The 19,841-nt window shown below is 37.3% G+C and overlaps 1 protein-coding gene across 1 annotated transcript; it reads right to left on the bottom strand.

Moving 5' to 3' along the window:
• Positions 1 to 3,232: 3,232 nt before the first annotated feature.
• LOC124646140 (homocysteine S-methyltransferase 1-like) lies at positions 3,233 to 18,699 on the bottom strand. The gene is made up of 7 exons (XM_047186220.1): positions 18,447 to 18,699; positions 10,213 to 10,410; positions 8,197 to 8,367; positions 7,238 to 7,338; positions 5,637 to 5,798; positions 4,615 to 4,829; positions 3,233 to 3,844 (listed from the first exon to the last, which is right to left on the bottom strand). The coding sequence occupies exons 2-7, from the start codon at positions 10,391 to 10,393 to the stop codon at positions 3,646 to 3,648; spliced, it is 1,029 nt and encodes a 342-aa protein (XP_047042176.1). The 5' UTR covers positions 10,394 to 10,410; positions 18,447 to 18,699; the 3' UTR covers positions 3,233 to 3,645.
• Between the last annotated feature and the right edge of the window lie 1,142 nt (positions 18,700 to 19,841).

The raw sequence follows: 19,841 nt of genomic DNA, 5'->3' as shown, positions 1-19,841 counted from the left end.
TATGGAAAGCTACATGTCCCTAAACTGTTAATTATTCTAGATTGCTTGTAACGATCAGCTCAAAGGGGAGGTGTCTATTCAGCCTATTCTAAACTATCACATAGGTTAGATTAGACTGGATAGGTGACGAGGACGGGTGACTCGGTTCACCGAGCGCTCATCGGGGTGCATCGCCAACGTAGGCGTAAAGCACACGGCCACAAACCAATATCTCTAGCATAAAACACCCACTCATAAGTGCTTCCGTTGCAGTTCATCGCACCCTTGTCATAACTGGTTTGAAACTGATGACCGATGGCCATCTGTAACAGGTAGACTGGTAAGTCTACTTAGTATAACGTCAGAAAATGAAAAAGAAGACGAATTTGCTGAAACAAAATTTACTGTAATGTAAGTCGAGTATGTAGAAAAATTATTATATAAGTAATTATAAAATCATTGGCACTTCAAAAATATGTGAAGAGCTAAGAATACAACGTTATGAACGAGTTGGACATGAAATTCATGATGCGAACCTTTCACGCCAGGCGTCTACATCGAATGTCAAGCGGTCACCGCAATTACTTACGGGTCAACTATCTAAATATAGGTTGGCACCGAGTTCCTGTACTCACTTGATTAAATAAATAAGTTTTAATTAAACATTACCGGTTTCTGATCTAAGGAAAGGGTAAGAAAACAAAGTTAATACGTAGTGTAAAAACAGGACAAGTGAGACACCCACCCAGGGCTACATAGGATTATCATAGGCTTCTACATAAACGCCTACAGGAAAATTACCTACCTTCCTATTATACTAGGCAAAAATCGAAATAATTGCCAGAATTTTATTTATTTATTTATAGTTAATTAAAACGGTGCAACACCAATTACAATAATTAACATGGAAACATTAAATCAAAACAAAACAAAAGTAAAAACATATAGTCGACAGCATTTCAATGATTATCTAACTAACAAGGAACAGTGGACGCTCTTGCATACTTTCTCTCACAGGACCCCAAACACACACGCATCACTTTACTCCACTTATCCACAAACACATCAAATTCAGGGTTGGCAGTCAGAAGGGCGTTGAGCGTCTTAAGAGTACGACATATAGGAGATTCAGCTCTGGCGACTGTTTTGCATGTCGGTGGGGCGAAGAGATTGTGCCTGCAGCTCTGACGGCGACCGATGTATTTGTCGGGGGTGAATAGGCGGCAGAAAAGGCTAATAGAATGGGTAATGCTTCTACTTATAAACCAAATTGATCCTACAAGTCTAGTTTTTTTTTTTTATTTTTAACGTAGGTACATACCTACGTTCGCAACCCTAAAAATACCTTAGTCAAGCATTTAGGTGCCTTTCTTTACTGGGCTAACAGTAGCTACACTTCCGAGTCCAACAGACAGTTATTTATATACTTAGGCTGATTCATCCGAAATCGCCGGATGGGCTCAATTCCAAACCTCAAATTCCTTACTCAGCACGCTGTCCTGGGAATTGAACCTGAAAACTCGCCAAATTAAAATAAATGAAGTACTTAAGTACATTGCAAGGATGCAGACAACAGTAATGTTTGTTCACCCCTTTTGAATGGTTGAGTAGACATAAATTATGTGTAGGTACCTACTTAGATTTTACTTATTATTAGCTACGCTGTGTACGCGTTTTTAATTCTCGATTTAAGATTTATTATTACCTAGTTAGCAATTAAGTAAGTAGGTACATACTTAATTGTTGATAAAAGAAGATGATCCAATTAGTCGGTCATTCCTACTGCTCTAGCTGATAAAACGGCGAAATGTTTTTATTTCTTTATAGCAACTGAAAAGGAGCGTCGACGTCTCGACAACTCGGCATGACCAACAACAAACGATACCGTTTTTAATTTAATTTTCAATTTACTGTGGGAGGTACTTACCCACTTCTGCTTTCCTACCCTTCCCAAAGTAAGTACATAAAAACGGCGTGTTTGAAGTTAGGATTAAGAGTTCACTTAACTCTTTGTGATTTCGAATGGGTCATATAGGTATCGCATTCATAAAACCGACCTAAAATTATATTATAAGAGCAGATACCCAGGAATGCTAGTCCTATAACCAGTGCCGGTTCGGTTTTAACTCTACCAGCGCTCTGGGCGAAAATTCCACTACACCCTCTAACTGCAATTTAAACCCACACGAAAAAAAAAACGGCCAAGAGCGTGTCGGGCCAAGCTCAGTGTTGGGTTCCGTAGTTTTTCGAGTATAGCCCAAACCTAATAACACAGGTCAACAAATGAAAAAAAAATATATTCCTTTTTATTTTTATTTACTTTTATGTACTCCTTTTATATACTCCTCTCATTTACTTCTCTTATATATTCCTCATATGTACTCCTCTTATATACTCCCCTTATGTACTCCCCTTATGTACCCCTCTTATTTACTTCTCTTATATTATATTATATTATATATCTTATATTAGATACCATATAAAGAGTACATAAGAGGAATATATATATAAGAGAAGTACATAAAGTAAAGGTAGCTAACTCTAGGTACCTGTCTTTACCGAAATGAGAAAAGTTTTATGCATGTATCCTATCCATACGATATAGGTAGGCAAAATGACTCGCAACTAAATGAACTAAACCCCCGGATTAAAAAAAACATTGATGCAAAAGGAGATTAGTTTTGGTATTGCAGCGACAGAACGGCTCGTGTTGATGTCTCGTCCAATTTGACCCCGCATATTCAGAGTTCAGGAGTCGATTTCAGTGAACTAAACCTACCTAACAATTTTTTTTATAAACTCAATTTTTATATCTGCAAAATGACAATAAACTGCCAATAAATCGCCGATCAGTGTGAACTTTACAGAAGTCAACTTGTGAAACTTTGATTGAAAATTAAGTTCAGGATTTGCCGTATTCGCTTTGTGACCTTTCAATTTCACGTTGCACAGTAAGTAATTTAAACTGAAGACGTGAATCACAAAGCGGAACACGGTGTGATACAACTAAATGGCGTTTCACGTCTGGGTACTTAATATTATTTCTCAAGTCTCAACTACAGTCAAGGGTTACGTTAACTTTCTTGGGTTTTCTCATTTCCTGTTTTACCAACATCTTCGGTGATGTGGTATGTAAGTAGGTATAGTAGGTACCTAAATCATTACAGTAAAATTACTTCGGTTGACGCCCATTCTCACATCACTCGCAACTTGAGACGAAGCTCGTCAAATGCAGTGTAAAAAATAAAAACAGTTCCGAATAAAATATTATAATTTGTTCTTTACATTTACAAAAATAAGTGAAATTCGTAAATTACTTACAATAAAGTTGATGGCACATACAAATTGTATTTTAAATAGGTAATATAATTATTATTAAAAGTAGTTCTTGCTTCGAGGGGTCTTTTACAAATACATTTCATTTCATTTAGTTCACTCACATCATTATAACCTTTATTTTTAGTAACAGGTTTAGTTTACATTTATTACGCTAGTCCGCTATGGTAAACACGAGTGCACAGTTTCAAGAAGAAAAATGAAAATCTTTGTTGACACGTTTAAAAGATAATCCTGGTTGTAGGTAACTATGCATATTTCATGAAGTAGGAACCGCACAAAATGATGTTTTGTAATAACCCGCCAAGGAACTATGAACCGTAGTGGTGTTTACTGAGCGTTGTTGTTCTGCGCGTCGGGGTACTTGGCCTGGAAGCGCCACCGGTCGCGCCAGCACTGCACCTGGTTGCGGATGCGCGACACGTCGGCCGCGTATGTCCGACAGCAGCCGCCGACGTACCGCACGCCCAGGTCCAGCCACTCCTGCACGAACACCTCCACTGCCTCGCACTTGTCGCGGTCTATCCACCTGTCATACACAACATCTCAATTAGATACTACCCTACCGACGAAGGAACTCAGGACGAAGGAACTTTTAAAACTTCAATGATGAGCAGACACGGCTCTCTATGTGAAGTTCATTATGCCCGCGAGCCCAAGTTGAAAGTGTCCAGTAGCGAGTCGGGAATTAAACTTCTTCACAATGGAATAACTTTTATCTTTAGTAATGCAGGATATTGTTGGACTATTCATTCAATGGAGATCTGACTGTTTCGACTAATTATTATTATACCCTTGCTAGATAAAAGCTTTTTTAACAACTATGTACTTGGATTTATAGCGTACAAAATATCCGTAGCAGAGGTTACATCGTAGCATAAGATGTGCTACGAATTGCTACATCGTAGGCCTACGAATATGTGGTGCATCTTTAAGCTTCAACGTAGTGGAGTATAACGTCTTTGAAGCAAATAATATAATTGGAATTATTTATTCGATAAAGAAATATTTTATGTAAAAAAAACAACAATAATATCTCGTAACTGGGACTTCTCGTAGCAACACAGGTGTGCTACGAAAAGCTGCAGTCTCTTGTAGAGACAGTTGAAAACGGACTAAATACTTACCATCCATCCTGTACATTTTGTACCTATGGCTTGCGTAACTACTTACCTATAATTATGTAGTTCACAGATTGTGTTGGTGGTAGTCAGTCCTAATGTCAAAAGTATTATTAATTATAGTCACTTTAGACTACAAACTAAATCGTAGATAACTTCTCCCAGTCGGAAATCTTACCCTATTTGCGGGTTGTATTTTTCGCCCGAATTGGGGTAAACGATAAGCGGAATGGGGTCGTGTGGCCGGTCGTCGTTGAAGCCTTTCACGAGGTTCGACACAAAGGACGGCGCGCAGCAGTTCACTCCCACGGCAACGAGCTGGTCAGGATTCGCCTCCCAACATTTCTTTGCTACTTTTTGGAAGCTTTCACCGTGAGCTATGCTTTGATTGTCCTGTAACAGATGGGAATAGTGACCGCATTGCGATAGTGGAAAGTAAAAATGCAACTTTATATGGAGGATGTATTTTATGGAAATGAACACAAAACAGCAGCTACAATGTTGCGAAACGGTTTATCGTTTCGAGAAAGTTTAAAATTTTGCTAGATGAGAAATCTTACAACGATACCTATGTAGGTAGTTGGTATGCCAGTGACTAGCAGATACGAACGATTTTATTAATGAATCAGTGTCAGAATTCAGCATTGTATTTTCTGTAAAAGTTTGGATGAAACCGTTGACATGGTAATAGAATATGTAAAATAACTTTTGCCCAGGCACGTGGATTGGATACAAAATGTTTTTCGTCGCACCAAAATTTTCTATCAAATCTTTTATCTGAGGTGATCGGCTTTTTGTTCGCCATCCAGGCTATTCGTACGAACAGAATAACAAACTCCATTTGAATATTTTCCTGCCTAGGTATTCAGGGTGTGCCAACACGCCGTGTTCGGATACCTATGTAAAAAAATAAATAACCCTTCCGCAGAGCCCACACAACACGCCAGTAACGCAACATGTCAATACCACGCTCCCACAAATCGATGATTTTTGATATTTTAGAATTTCAAAAGTGGTTTGCTGCAGTCTAGAGAATTTATCGGAGCTATTACGTAACTCATCGATCTATTGCTTTGAATAGTGAGCCCCGTAATGGTTGCAAGACTTATTTATTCCCTTTACCGTTGAATATCACTCAGCATTCAAGAGAATTTTTTAATAAGTAATGGAGATTTTCAATTCATACGTAGCTACCCTTACCTTACAACTGAATGCGATCCAAGCTTTTATGTGAGGGAATTCACGAAGAAGGTCACATAACATTTCGGCTTCTTCTTGACAAGGGATGGTTTCCAACGCCAGCAGGTCAACTCCTGCTTCAACCAGAGCCTGGATCCGAGGTCGATGCCAAGCTTTCATAGTCTAAGAAAAAAAAATCGGTTAACATAACAGAAAATAATATTCACAACTGATATCTTCAACCTTGTAAAGGACAAAAGGTTCATTCTGCTTTATTCTAAAACATGGCGTTAATAAAACAATAAAAAACAATTCCAAATTAATTAGAGCGCACATTTTGTTACTTCATGTTTGTTTCAGATAGCCATTTGTTCTAGGTTTCGTTAATTAACTGTCCACCCCAGTCAAATGCTGTCGGTACAGGAAAAAAACAAGAGAAATGGAGTGGAGTTTTTCATATTGCCGATGTAAATTTTAATTTGCAGGCAACTTTACGGCCCTCTTTACGATTTAGCCGCCGCTTTCAATGGCCTTTATTAGGCTATGCATTCATGGCGCTCGGGTTCCGCAGAAATGATCGAGCACCTGATTTAACAGTTATTACAGACGCTCTGGCCACTATTTATTATATTCAGTACACTAAAAATATATTAAAGTGCAGATATCAAACATAGACGTGCCTGGTTACGTATTTTCATAAGAGATTTCCTAGCTATGCAAGTTAATGGTATGAAATATGTAGCTTGTCTGCAGATGCATGAAAAATCGTCTCAATTTCGCTGCATAAGAACAGGTTACTTTATATCTAGGTGAGCAGTGAGGAGAGTAAAACTGTTTTCCCCTTATAAATTGTCTACTTTAGGGTTTAGACACGACTGCGCAGAAAAGTTATAGGAAGGTAGTTTTTCAACTTTAATACTTGAGTTATGTTGGTAAGATAAACTCGTACGTATACCAAGTATTCTTATTTTAATTTTAATTAAAATGGAATGGAAGAGCGTTTTTTATTATTTGGCTAGCTCTTTTTAGTGATTTCACGCTGAATGAATCATCACTCTGTAACTCTCCTCTGGTCAGCATTTCTGAATTATGGCATTTTATATATTTTTATTTTTGAGTTTAACATCTCCATAAAATTGAATATTTTTTCAACAAATTAAAAAAGATAAGTATAAACACGCAAAGGATCCCTAAAATCGAACAGCATAGTTAATGTAGAATAATAAAAACACTCATTCAGTGAATTCAGAGCTTTTAGTTAGAAAGCTTTACCTTTAACATTTGAACAAGATCGATTCAACCGATTGCCGCCCTAAAAGCACTCAATGACAATATATAGAAATAGACAAAGAACCAATTTAGCGCCGACCAAACTCATTAATTATTTACTATTTCTAAGCGACTAGTTTTGTGCGGATAACATAAGTTACCCCCACACAGGCTTCGTAACAGCCAATCATTTATTTCCGATCATTACAGAACTTTTGTAACTACCCTCTTCGACAAAGATGCACATATATGTTACATCATAGAACGAGCCGAACGAGTTTACCTCTTTATTTGTTGGATGTGGGTAAATAACATTTTGTATAAGCTGAAATCAGGATATTAGTAAGTGTTACCTCAACAGAAGTGGTGTCTGCGTAGCTGCCATCATACTCGGAGCCGTCGTGCAGGTGAGCCCCATAGGGCCCCACCGAGCCCACGACCAGCGGGATGCGATCTAAAACCAGGAAACCACCATAAATATCCCAAGTTTATAATATCTCCAGCACTATGCTCGTACATTATATACGCGAATACACATAACTTCCAACCCTTGCAAAGTGTAATTAATGCGTGCTTGCACCCGACCCTTGCGGGCGCGGACCCAACAATCTTTGTTTACAGCAAAACACAAACATTCTTGAAATTTTATAAATTTTCATAATAAATTACATCTGTTTCACTTTGACTTTAATATGTTTCAAGATTCTATCTTTTATAAAGTAGAAAGTACGATCTAAAAAGCAAGCAGTAATAGGTATTATGTTCTAAATAGCCACTTGTCATTCCAAAAAGTTATACCGGTCATAAAGTACATGATAAATCCGTGATAAAGATTTTTAAAGCGTGTTTTCCAGTGGTTTTATAGCCTATTCGCCTGTTTACTAGAAAATTAACGATGACTTGAGAAATGAATGTTAAAATTAGATATTTGCTCAGAGGGTTTTCAGTACAACTCAGTACATTAATTTTAGTTTGTCACTGTTTAACAAGTTCCCGTTTTAGCTAAACAAAAGTTGCTACGTGATCATTAAACTAAATACTTTCAGGTTCAGCAGCATGACTCAAATACTTAGATAATAATCGAAGACTTGGAAGATATTACTTTGTTCATGAATATTTAATTAAAAACATCTACATATTGTATCTAACACAAATGTAATTTCACTGGCCAAGGCACCATTTGTCATTTTCATTTGATCTTTTAAAGTCTCCATTTACTGCGGAGGCCTGCGTTCCCGCTATTCATTTTGAAATATGTCACCCATTCAAGCGCGTTATATTGTAAGGTATTGTTAGAGGAGCATGTACTTGCCGTTCTGCACATAGTCCTGGTACTCCTCGAGGTACTGCGAGCGCGCGCGCTTGGCGAGCTCCACAGCGCGCACGATCAGCTCGGAAGCCTGCTCCGCCGTCACGCCCAGGTGCTCCACGAACCCCTCCACCGACGCCTGGTAAGTGTTCGTTATTATTAAATCTGCTCCCGCTGAAACATAAACATTAAACATTTTATAGCCCACAAATAGTCATAACGTTGGGCGCGTTAATCACATTAAACACAGGTTGGCATTTAATGAAACAAATGGAACCTAAGATTAATGTCTTTATCCATGCTACCAATATCTCTATGCTTTTCGTGTCAACGCTAATTAATAGTTCACATACTCCGAAGTCCGTATTACGAAACTAGTTCGATAAATATGGCTGAAGTTGAACTTTGTTAGTATTACAGAGTGTGAGCGGGGTGCGGCTAAGAGGCGTAAACAATTAATATTATTAAAACTTAGTAATGCAACACGGGCCCGGCTTGTTCAATATTACGGAAGCGAGGTCGGCTACAGGAACCGTTCTCTGTCGAAGAAAATAATTATGTAATAAATAGAAGACGGCGCACGGCTTGCGAATGGAAAGGTATTAGACAGACAAGGTGATTAATGGCAACAACGCTGTGTATCCGGACTTGTAGTTTGTATAGGAGCAGGCAGCGCGGAGTCGCGCCTCCTGCCGCCTGCCGCCTGTACTATGCAAATGTGAAGTAGTTAGTGGATGAGGGAGAAATAGCGGCATCACTTGCCAACTTGCTACAGCGTCAATCATAATAATCACAGCGGAGCAGCTGCGACTTACCCGCACCAAGAAAATATGTGAGTTTGCAACATTATGGACCATGCACTGAACATAATCTGTCTGCAGTTTACGTAACATTAATAATACATTATTAGACAAAGATATCCAATAAATGATACGGGTATGATAGCTATTACATACTGCATTATTCGTAGTACATATAAACAATGTACAGTAACAGTTGTCACCGTTATCATATGTCCGGCGTTTGCAAAATTACGGAGTGCAAAACGTTTATGATCCTACAAAGTATGCGATCACATTTTATAATTTTTTCACATTATATCTTCTATAAGAGGCAGCAAAGCAAGGCAGTAGGCTTTTCCCTCCAGGGAGTTATTTGCTTGCAGACACTTTTCAGCTTTTCCTTATGAAAAGAAACGGTCCGTTTTGTGGCGAAGAAAAGCGCTTTCAGAGGACGATGACACGAGACGAGGTCGCACTCTCGCTGTCAGATGCATGGAGATGACGGGCTAAAAGCGACCTAACGTGTAATTCGTCAAAACACGCATGTACACTTGTACTTAGCCGCAGCGTTTTGCGGCTCTGTGGAAGTATTTGTGTAACTTCGGCGTCGTTTGCGGGTTTTGTTCGAAACTGGGTTTCGATTCATTCAAACGTGTTGGTAAGTAAAGAACTACATTTTCGTTGAAGTTCAGTATTACAACTTTAGTGATGTGGGTATTAATACTCTAGGTACTTAGCTCTATGTTTTCATTTTGAATAATAGAAGACTTCATATTTATTATACATATTTATCATATCTATTACTTATAATCAACGCAAAGTTTGTGTGGCGAATGTGGGTGCTTATTATTGCTTATCGAAACCATTTCTGGCACGTGTCCGCCCACTTCGGTTAGGTGTTGCGCAAAATATACATATTTGTCTTTATACACGTGATATTTTTAAATATTAATTTATAAATATATTTTCAATAATTCCTCTATATGGTAAACGATTTTCTGTTCGTAAGAAATTAGGTTTCGAAATCGAACAATAGATTAATAATTAAACTCGTTCTTAGACAATCGCCTCGCTGCTTTATTTATGCATTCACAGGTTTATACACATAGCTTTTACGGCACAGTTATGTATGTGATGTGCCATGTGCACAAATAACGTCAAGAATAAATGAAATGAAAAACAATAACATGTACCTAGTAGGTATTGCTTAAAAAAAAAATAAGAATCATACTTTTACCTCTAAGGAAGTCGAGATGTGTATTGACGACCTCGTCGGGGTGTGTGTACAAGAAGCGAGCGCTCCACAGCGGGTCTCCGTCGATGACGTGACCGACGTGGCACGACAGCTGCGTCGAGAACCCGCCGTCCAGCACCACGATCTGCGGAGGCTCCGGACCCACGCCGTTTGTGGGAGTCATCTTTCAAGAATGCTGATCTGAAGTTAAATTATTATTAAGTAAGTTGATGAAGTTTGAAAGAACATAACTGGACTACATTCCTCGTCTGTCAAAAGAAAAGTCTAGTTTCTAGATGAGAATGAGAAAACCAAGTTACCGACTTGGCGATTCAACGCAAAACTGATCGTTGGAGCTTGATGCAGTTTGCTTTCATTGTTATTATGGAAAAAAATGCTGAACCAATTCCAAAGAAGAATCACTGGGGATTTATAATATATGATTATAGAAATAGTTTCGAGAAGTGTAAGAAAACCTTTAAAGTAAATCATAGCAAAAGTCGGGATCCGATTGCTTGCTAAAGCTGAGTTGCAAAAATTCTCGCAGAGCGCTCCGGGTAAAGGACGACTGTCCGGCGCTCTTTGAAACTTGCTGGAATCCACTGAACCGTGCATTCAGATACGATATGTATTCGTAAAATAGTTATATCAGTATTCCGAGTGACCATGCTGCTTGTCACTTCGTTCTAGACGTAATGTGTTGTGTGCATCCGACTACCTCTGCAAGTGGCCGAGCGAGCTGTGGATTACGTCCATCGCGGTCGGTTCCTACACAATAGTATTCATCAAAGTAGATCTCGAAGGGAATTGGGACGTGTAAAGACAGCTTTATGGCTACCTCCGCCGCCAGCCGGACAATTCTAGCAGTGCTTCAATGGTAACTAGTACATCAAGTACTAGCACTAGTAATAGTAGGCATGAAGTAGGTAGCACTCTATATTGATCATAGCTCTATCGTATAAAAGAAACGAATGATGTGATCCAATTCTAAAGGTTTTTTTTCTACGAAGTTTTGACTTATCAGAAAAAAAACTATTCTTTAAAAATAAAGTGCCAAAAGGAGCTCGACCAGGAGCTCAAGAGCTACTAAATGCAGCATAATAAGCATTGTCTTGCTACTATTCTTGCTGGTTTTCTTTTTTTTTATTTTCCTCGAACATCAATTATTAAATAAATAAATGGATGAGTCCGGTGCATGAAGTCCCTTCATTAAGCGAGAGAAGTCTCGGAAAACTGCTAGTAGGTACCTGTATTCTTTAATTAAATAACAGATGAAGGCAAGAAACTTTCCTAAATAACGTATGTAACGTGAAATTATGGCAAAACAAAATATAAGTTGCAAATACGTTCCCCGCTGCGACTGCTCGGCTCAATTAATCTATTTCCCAGAAACTGCATCCAGAATCTTAATAAGCATAATATGTATAACTGCACACTGCACTCTATGAATGTACAAAATAATGGGTTGGTTGTTTATTGCTTTATTAAATTACAGTGCTCATATGTATCTTCATAACTGGTAACTGGCAACAAACTTTGATACTTGTTTTGCTTTGCAAATTGATAATCGTTTCACGGATAGATATAAGGTGACTCGTAAGTAACCTTAATTTTATCCGGCGCAGTACCTTGTGTAAAACGTTCGAAAATTGAACTTAGCAGTCTGTGTCACCCAAGAACGTCACTCAGTAGATATCTACTCGTCTCTTGCAACCCCGATTGAAATTACATTACCAGTTTAATTATAACCTATGTATATGTAATATTATTATAACTTAGATGACCTATGAATGCCTACTATGATAACGCGTGCCTACTCTCTCAATTTTACAAGATAAGTAAGTCTATGTGTACTCGTACATAATGGTAACAAAGCTCCATAAATATGTGTAAACTGTCAAATATCCCTTATAAACCAAATGTGTTATAAGTTTATGTTTGGGGTCCCAGTAGAGTTTGCGGCGCAGTGGTTACAGACGGTCAGAGCTCTATAGTTACGATTGTATAGTTTTGACACGGTTTATGAAAACGGGTTATTTTGTATTGATATTATGGTATTGTAATAAGATATAATACTTTTTATGTCAAAATGAAAAGTGTCTTAATCATCATTACCAATATTTCGTCCTCTTTTAAAGAGCCATATAGATAGATCGAACTTTCCTAAAAAGTACCTGTTATTAACTATTAAAAGCTAAACTCGAACCAATTTTGTTTTGATTTAAAAATTGCGAACTGTTCGGCTTCGAACAGCGCCACTCACATTTTTCCGCAGTGTGTCTGAGGCAATATTAATAGCTCATATCAGCAATGGCTTGGGTACAATAACTAACATCTGACAGCACATTCCAGACTGCCTTCTACCTTACCGTGATTCGTACAATATGGCGTTACTGTTCAGAATAATGGAACGAGCTGTGTAATATTTACCTATAATACACTAACGTACAACGCTGAAACGACCATGCTTTTTGATCACGGCTCGGTCTCGCCTGGTGATAAAGTTATCTGCATAAACTGATGATTTCACATTATTTAATTGGTTTTGTTCTTTTTTTATAAGTATGAAATTATCATTTCATTGAATTTCAACTGATGATATACAAAATGTCTCAACCGCTTTTATAGGAGGCTCCCCAACTTTTTTTGTAGTGATTTATGTTTAATTAGAGTGTCCTTCACATTTTTATGTCATTCCAAAATAATTTAAGAACTTCGCGACGAGGGCTTCGGGAAAGCTCGGCGAAAACTTCTAAAACAATTATGAGTTTGTCAAGGGGGGTTACGATACGTAAATTCCTTTCGTTCCGCAGCGTTACATTAAACAATGTTATTCCATAGCATGCATTGCTCGCTGCGTAGGTATAGGTATAATTTTAATTGTAGGAGATAACCAACCACTGGGAGATCAGAGCGGTGACCTCCGCTTTCGTCTCCGAGTCACGTAATTGCTGATAGGTACAGACAGGGCAAAGAGATTTGTCATTCGCTCAAACTTGTATTAATCTTCTTAATATGCTACGTAATACAATAGTCAAGTTACCTCATGAAATACATAGGTGTACCTACATCAATTCCTCATACTAGATAGGTAGGCTTACGTCTTACGCAGTATAATGATAGGATCACTGTCGAAACTGTAGATGCAGGTTCAAAGATACAACTCGGCTTCACCCTTGGAGTCTGAGTCATGATCTTTCGTTACTGTTACAAACTGTTATTGTAGAATTTATTTAGATCGGTCTGCATCGGCCACACTTTTATGTAAAACTCACCTGCACACTACCGAAATACTTATGTTTTATGCATTTTTTGACGGATCTATAAATATCAGTTAATTCAAAATTCATATGCCGCTAGCACACAATACTTTCGTGTTCCATAAAAAGAATACAAATTTTTTCTTCTTTCTTAATTATAATAATGTAGCTATCACTATGCGGTGTTTGTTGTTTTTCTTTGGAGATAAGAAATAGTTGCGACTTCAGACTACATTTAATAAACACTCGTTATTGATTGTACTGAGGTCTGTGACCATTTGATTTATTATGTTTTGAAGCAATATCTGAACTTATTTATCGTTTTGCTAATTATGTGGCCAGAACGTTACAAGAGACTTCTTACATATTTTTACTCCTAAACAATTTTGATATTTTATAGCTCTTGGAAAATAAACTAACAACTAACTTTTTACTGATTTATGCAACTGTGAGAACCAAAATAAATATAAATAAACCTAGTCAGTGCACCTCGATCTTTATTCAAACACATGATAACAGACAAACACGTCAGTCTGCATTTTAAAGTAAATAAAAGTACTAAGCTCCACGAGTCTTCTCATTCAATGCAACAAAAAATACTTAAAACTACCTGTTCTGTTGCTACATAAAGAGATGTAGATACACACAGAAAGTACATGAGTTAAGTGTACATCGCCTAAGTATCCACTAGCCATTAGCCACCTAATTAAAGCCACCTTTGTCAATGCAACACCACTCGGGTCGGCTCCCTCGGCGACAGCTCTCACCTTGTGTAATACCGCCCCGATAATTATCGGTCACTTATGCAGTACCCCGACATACGTTACGTCTCGTGCCTATATCAAACGAGTTCAGTTTCTGACCCATGGAAATCATGAATAACGGAAAATCTCATAAGTGGCCTCGCCAAAATTCGGGTATTCGGTGGCCGAGGAACGTTACTCTAACACGCCTTCTTCGGAACCCACCCATTTTTTATAAAACCAAAAATCGTCGATAAATGCTTCAAGGAACACGGACGCCTCGTTAGTTCATTCGTAACTGAGCGTTTTAGTCACGCCACCGTAAGTATTTGACGCTTCTGATTTTGAACGCGTCTGACCTACGTAGGTGCCTTATGGTATCTCCGCTCACCTTTCCTTTCTCCGTGATCCGACCAATGTTATTGTCCTAAAACATCGGTTGTCGGAATTATAGTTCGAACTCGGCCTCTTTACAATATTTCTCACAGATCGTACCCTTTGATTAGGCCAAACAATAAGAACATGATAGTAGCAATTAATATTTACGACTACTACCTATCTATTTTAGAGTCGTAATGGTATTGTCTGGTTTGTGTTAACATTTATCTATTTAATTACAGAGGGATGTGTAGGTAACAAAACAATACAAACAAGACGTGATATTGTGTAATTTAAGCTGTTTAAATTATTGAGTATGATGATATTTCATAATTAAACAACGTTCGAATAACACGGATATTTAATATCCGTGTCGTGTTGTGACCAAATTCGTAATACGAATTTGGTCAAATATTTATTTGGTCGAGTTTCGATCACCATTTCATTTTAATGGTATATCATCAGTTGAAATGGTGATCGAAACTCGACCAAATAAATATTTGACCAAATTCGTATTACGAATTTGGTCACAACACGACACGGATATTAAATATCCGTGTTATTCGAACGTTGTTTAATTATGAAATATCATCATACTCAATAATTTAAACAGCTTAAATTACACAATATCACGTCTTGTTTGTATTGTTTTGTTACCTACACATCCCTCTGTAATTAAATAGATAAATGTTAACACAAACCAGACAATACCATTACGACTCTAAAATAGATAGGTAGTAGTCGTAAATATTAATTGCTACTATCATGTTCTTATTGTTTGGCCTAATCAAAGGGTACGATCTGTGAGAAATATTGTAAAGAGGCCGAGTTCGAACTATAATTCCGACAACCGATGTTTTAGGACAATAACATTGGTCGGATCACGGAGAAAGGAAAGGTGAGCGGAGATACCATAAGGCACCTACGTAGGTCAGACGCGTTCAAAATCAGAAGCGTCAAATACTTACGGTGGCGTGACTAAAACGCTCAGTTACGAATGAACTAACGAGGCGTCCGTGTTCCTTGAAGCATTTATCGACGATTTTTGGTTTTATAAAAAATGGGTGGGTTCCGAAGAAGGCGTGTTAGAGTAACGTTCCTCGGCCACCGAATACCCGAATTTTGGCGAGGCCACTTATGAGATTTTCCGTTATTCATGATTTCCATGGGTCAGAAACTGAACTCGTTTGATATAGGCACGAGACGTAACGTATGTCGGGGTACTGCATAAGTGACCGATAATTATCGGGGCGGTATTACACAAGGTGAGAGCTGTCGCCGAGGGAGCCGACCCGAGTGGTGTTGCATTGACAAAGGTGGCTTTAATTAGGTGGCTAATGGCTAGTGGATACTTAGGCGATGTACACTTAACTCATGTACTTTCTGTGTGTATCTACATCTCTTTATGTAGCAACAGAACAGGTAGTTTTAAGTATTTTTTGTTGCATTGAATGAGAAGACTCGTGGAGCTTAGTACTTTTATTTACTTTAAAATGCAGACTGACGTGTTTGTCTGTTATCATGTGTTTGAATAAAGATCGAGGTGCACTGACTAGGTTTATTTATATTTATTTTGGTTCTCACAGTTGCATAAATCAGTAAAAAGTTAGTTGTTAGTTTATTTTCCAAGAGCTATAAAATATCAAAATTGTTTAGGAGTAAAAATATGTAAGAAGTCTCTTGTAACGTTCTGGCCACATAATTAGCAAAACGATAAATAAGTTCAGATATTGCTTCAAAACATAATAAATCAAATGGTCACAGACCTCAGTACAATCAATAACGAGTGTTTATTAAATGTAGTCTGAAGTCGCAACTATTTCTTATCTCCAAAGAAAAACAACAAACACCGCATAGTGATAGCTACATTATTATAATTAAGAAAGAAGAAAAAATTTGTATTCTTTTTATGGAACACGAAAGTATTGTGTGCTAGCGGCATATGAATTTTGAATTAACTGATATTTATAGATCCGTCAAAAAATGCATAAAACATAAGTATTTCGGTAGTGTGCAGGTGAGTTTTACATAAAAGTGTGGCCGATGCAGACCGATCTAAATAAATTCTACAATAACAGTTTGTAACAGTAACGAAAGATCATGACTCAGACTCCAAGGGTGAAGCCGAGTTGTATCTTTGAACCTGCATCTACAGTTTCGACAGTGATCCTATCATTATACTGCGTAAGACGTAAGCCTACCTATCTAGTATGAGGAATTGATGTAGGTACACCTATGTATTTCATGAGGTAACTTGACTATTGTATTACGTAGCATATTAAGAAGATTAATACAAGTTTGAGCGAATGACAAATCTCTTTGCCCTGTCTGTACCTATCAGCAATTACGTGACTCGGAGACGAAAGCGGAGGTCACCGCTCTGATCTCCCAGTGGTTGGTTATCTCCTACAATTAAAATTATACCTATACCTACGCAGCGAGCAATGCATGCTATGGAATAACATTGTTTAATGTAACGCTGCGGAACGAAAGGAATTTACGTATCGTAACCCCCCTTGACAAACTCATAATTGTTTTAGAAGTTTTCGCCGAGCTTTCCCGAAGCCCTCGTCGCGAAGTTCTTAAATTATTTTGGAATGACATAAAAATGTGAAGGACACTCTAATTAAACATAAATCACTACAAAAAAAGTTGGGGAGCCTCCTATAAAAGCGGTTGAGACATTTTGCAGCTAAAGAAATATGGTTTTCGGTGACAACAATATTTTAAGCGTCTCGACATACACCTGAGCACGAAGGGCGCCGAAATGAGTTATTGTACGTCCTGGTGGCTTGCATAGACCCCCAGAAGCTTAGTCTTGTATAAAAGTCATCGCAAATTATATTGTGGAACTGATTTACGAAATGGCTTTTCTTTCAGCAAATGAAAACTACAAATGAATGTTAAACAATAAGGCGTTAGGATCGCGTAGGAGAGCTGTAAACTGAACACTTTATAGCAAAGCTGTGTTTACATAGTTACATTTGCAAGTAAAACTGAAAAGTAGGTGCAATTAAAAACTTCTTAATCACACATTTCGCTCTGCAGTTGCTTTTATTTTAAACACTTTATTCGAGATACAATTTCGCTTGATTTTTATTCCGAATTGTAATAATAGTCAATTGTATGTTGACAGTCTCTTTGGAATTGTAATTTAGTGTCGGAATTTTTAACCATATTACCAGATTTATTTATTACATTTATTGCCTACTTTGAATGCTAATTATAAATAAACGTTTTGTTATTTTTGTGATACGAAGGTCACTACATACCTAACGAAATCTATTTTGGATGGAATAAATAGGACCTTGAATAGATAAATATGTGGAAGTGTGATGTTAATATAAAAATTCCATGACTCGGCAAAATTGATTTATTTGACCTTTCTATCGATGTGAAAATGAAATGAAAACAAATAGGTACACGGTGTGTCGTCATGTTATTAATTGATTAATACTAAAATTTAAACACATTGGATAAAATACCCATATAAGTAAATAAAAATTATAGAATAAACCATAATTACTTAAGGTAATCTGCCGTGTATACATACTTTTAATCATAAAACTTTTAATAATAAATAAGTATCTTCAAAATTGAAAAGATATAGGTGGTTACCAGCTTTTCCATACCATCCCAAAAGCCCACGAAAATCAGCGTTTTGAGATATTGAGCATATAGCCATTTAATAACATATATTCCACAATTGCTGTAAGTACCTAATAATTAAAATCTTAACGTGCAAAAGCAGTATCTTAAAGTAGATATATCTTCATTAAACCATGTTACTAAATTCTAAAAGATTGCATTTTAACTGTAGGCATTAAAAAACTATTTATTTTAATATTATACTCACATTTTTTGCTGCGTTTATTTGAGTGATCCACTCAGTTCTATCAAAGTTCACCGAAAGTGAATTAAAATACTCTTTATTTAGAAAAACATGACTATTAAGCGACGCGCAAACAAGCACTATCGTGAACACACGCGCGACGCTCGTATCTACAGCGTGATACCCACACACTGGGCCCAAATATTAAACCTCTAGAAAAAATGTGTGAACAATTTATCTTGATAATAAACTAAACACACGATTTGACGACGAGATCAAGACTAAATGTTGAACGTTCTACGAGCGCCGCTTCCAGGAGAATAAATTAACATAAATGAATACTTAATCACAAGGCTGAGTTATCCGTTATCTTTGTGTTATTATTTGTTAATCGTCCGTACATTAATTATTTAGTTTGCTCAGAACAGCTAATCGAGCTCAAAGGTCGCTAAGAATTCCACAAATATCTAATTAGGCCAGGACTAAGACAATAGAAATTTAAATTTAGTCGTAGTTAAGTGCACAACTAATGTAGTTACAACTCATCACAAATAATTACTACATTAGTAGACTTTCTATTACATTCACATTATTTTTGCTATGTCATTTATTACTCCTAAAATATAGATTTTACACACCCGAATTATAATAATATTCTTTGCAAAATTACCGAAATAATGAACCTATTAACAAATATTCCGGCTCTTATGGTAGAGTAAGTTATTATATACTTTGAACTAGTTTACCCAACAATATAATATTTCTTATAAACTTAACTAAAATTAAAATTACAAAGGTGGGTAGCGGATACATCGCATAATAAAATGATTTCAATGAGTTTCTATCAGAAATTCTTGTTAAGCAGTATTTTTCCAGTGGTCGATACAGTGAGCGCATTGTGCGCCGCGATGGCTGCTGATTGGCCCGCGGAGTACATTTCGGGACACCAGATAGATATTAATAGAGTTATCAACATGGAGCAATGTACTCGCGACTCGCTTGCTCCGCAACTGACCACGAAAACGCGTCTCCCTAACATGACCGTATTAATGCATATGTTAAATATTACGTTAGCATACTAACAACTGAAATAAATGTTTGTTTCCTAGTATTTCGTACAGCGCAATATTTACCATAGTGGTGGATATAAATGAGTTGATCTCTAAAAACCTTTTATCCCCCACTAATGTCTTTTTTTAATTTTAAATCGAGAGAGAGAGGTAATGAAAACTAAATACCTTGTGTAGAACGCACATATAAAATTAAGTGCAAACAATTGAGGTCGTGTTGTAAAAAGTCAGGCGGCGGGTAGCGACCCGAGTCAATGAAAGGGCCTTACCCACATCGTTAATGACAATACCATGAATCTACCTCGTGCTAAAGGTAATATTCCCTGTCCAAGTAGCAGCTGTCGAACCT

The sequence above is a fragment of the Helicoverpa zea genome, chromosome 3 (assembly GCF_022581195.2).
Source record: "Helicoverpa zea isolate HzStark_Cry1AcR chromosome 3, ilHelZeax1.1, whole genome shotgun sequence".
NCBI classification, from domain to species: Eukaryota; Metazoa; Arthropoda; class Insecta; order Lepidoptera; family Noctuidae; genus Helicoverpa; species Helicoverpa zea.
This window is presented reverse-complemented; position numbering and strand designations above follow the sequence as displayed.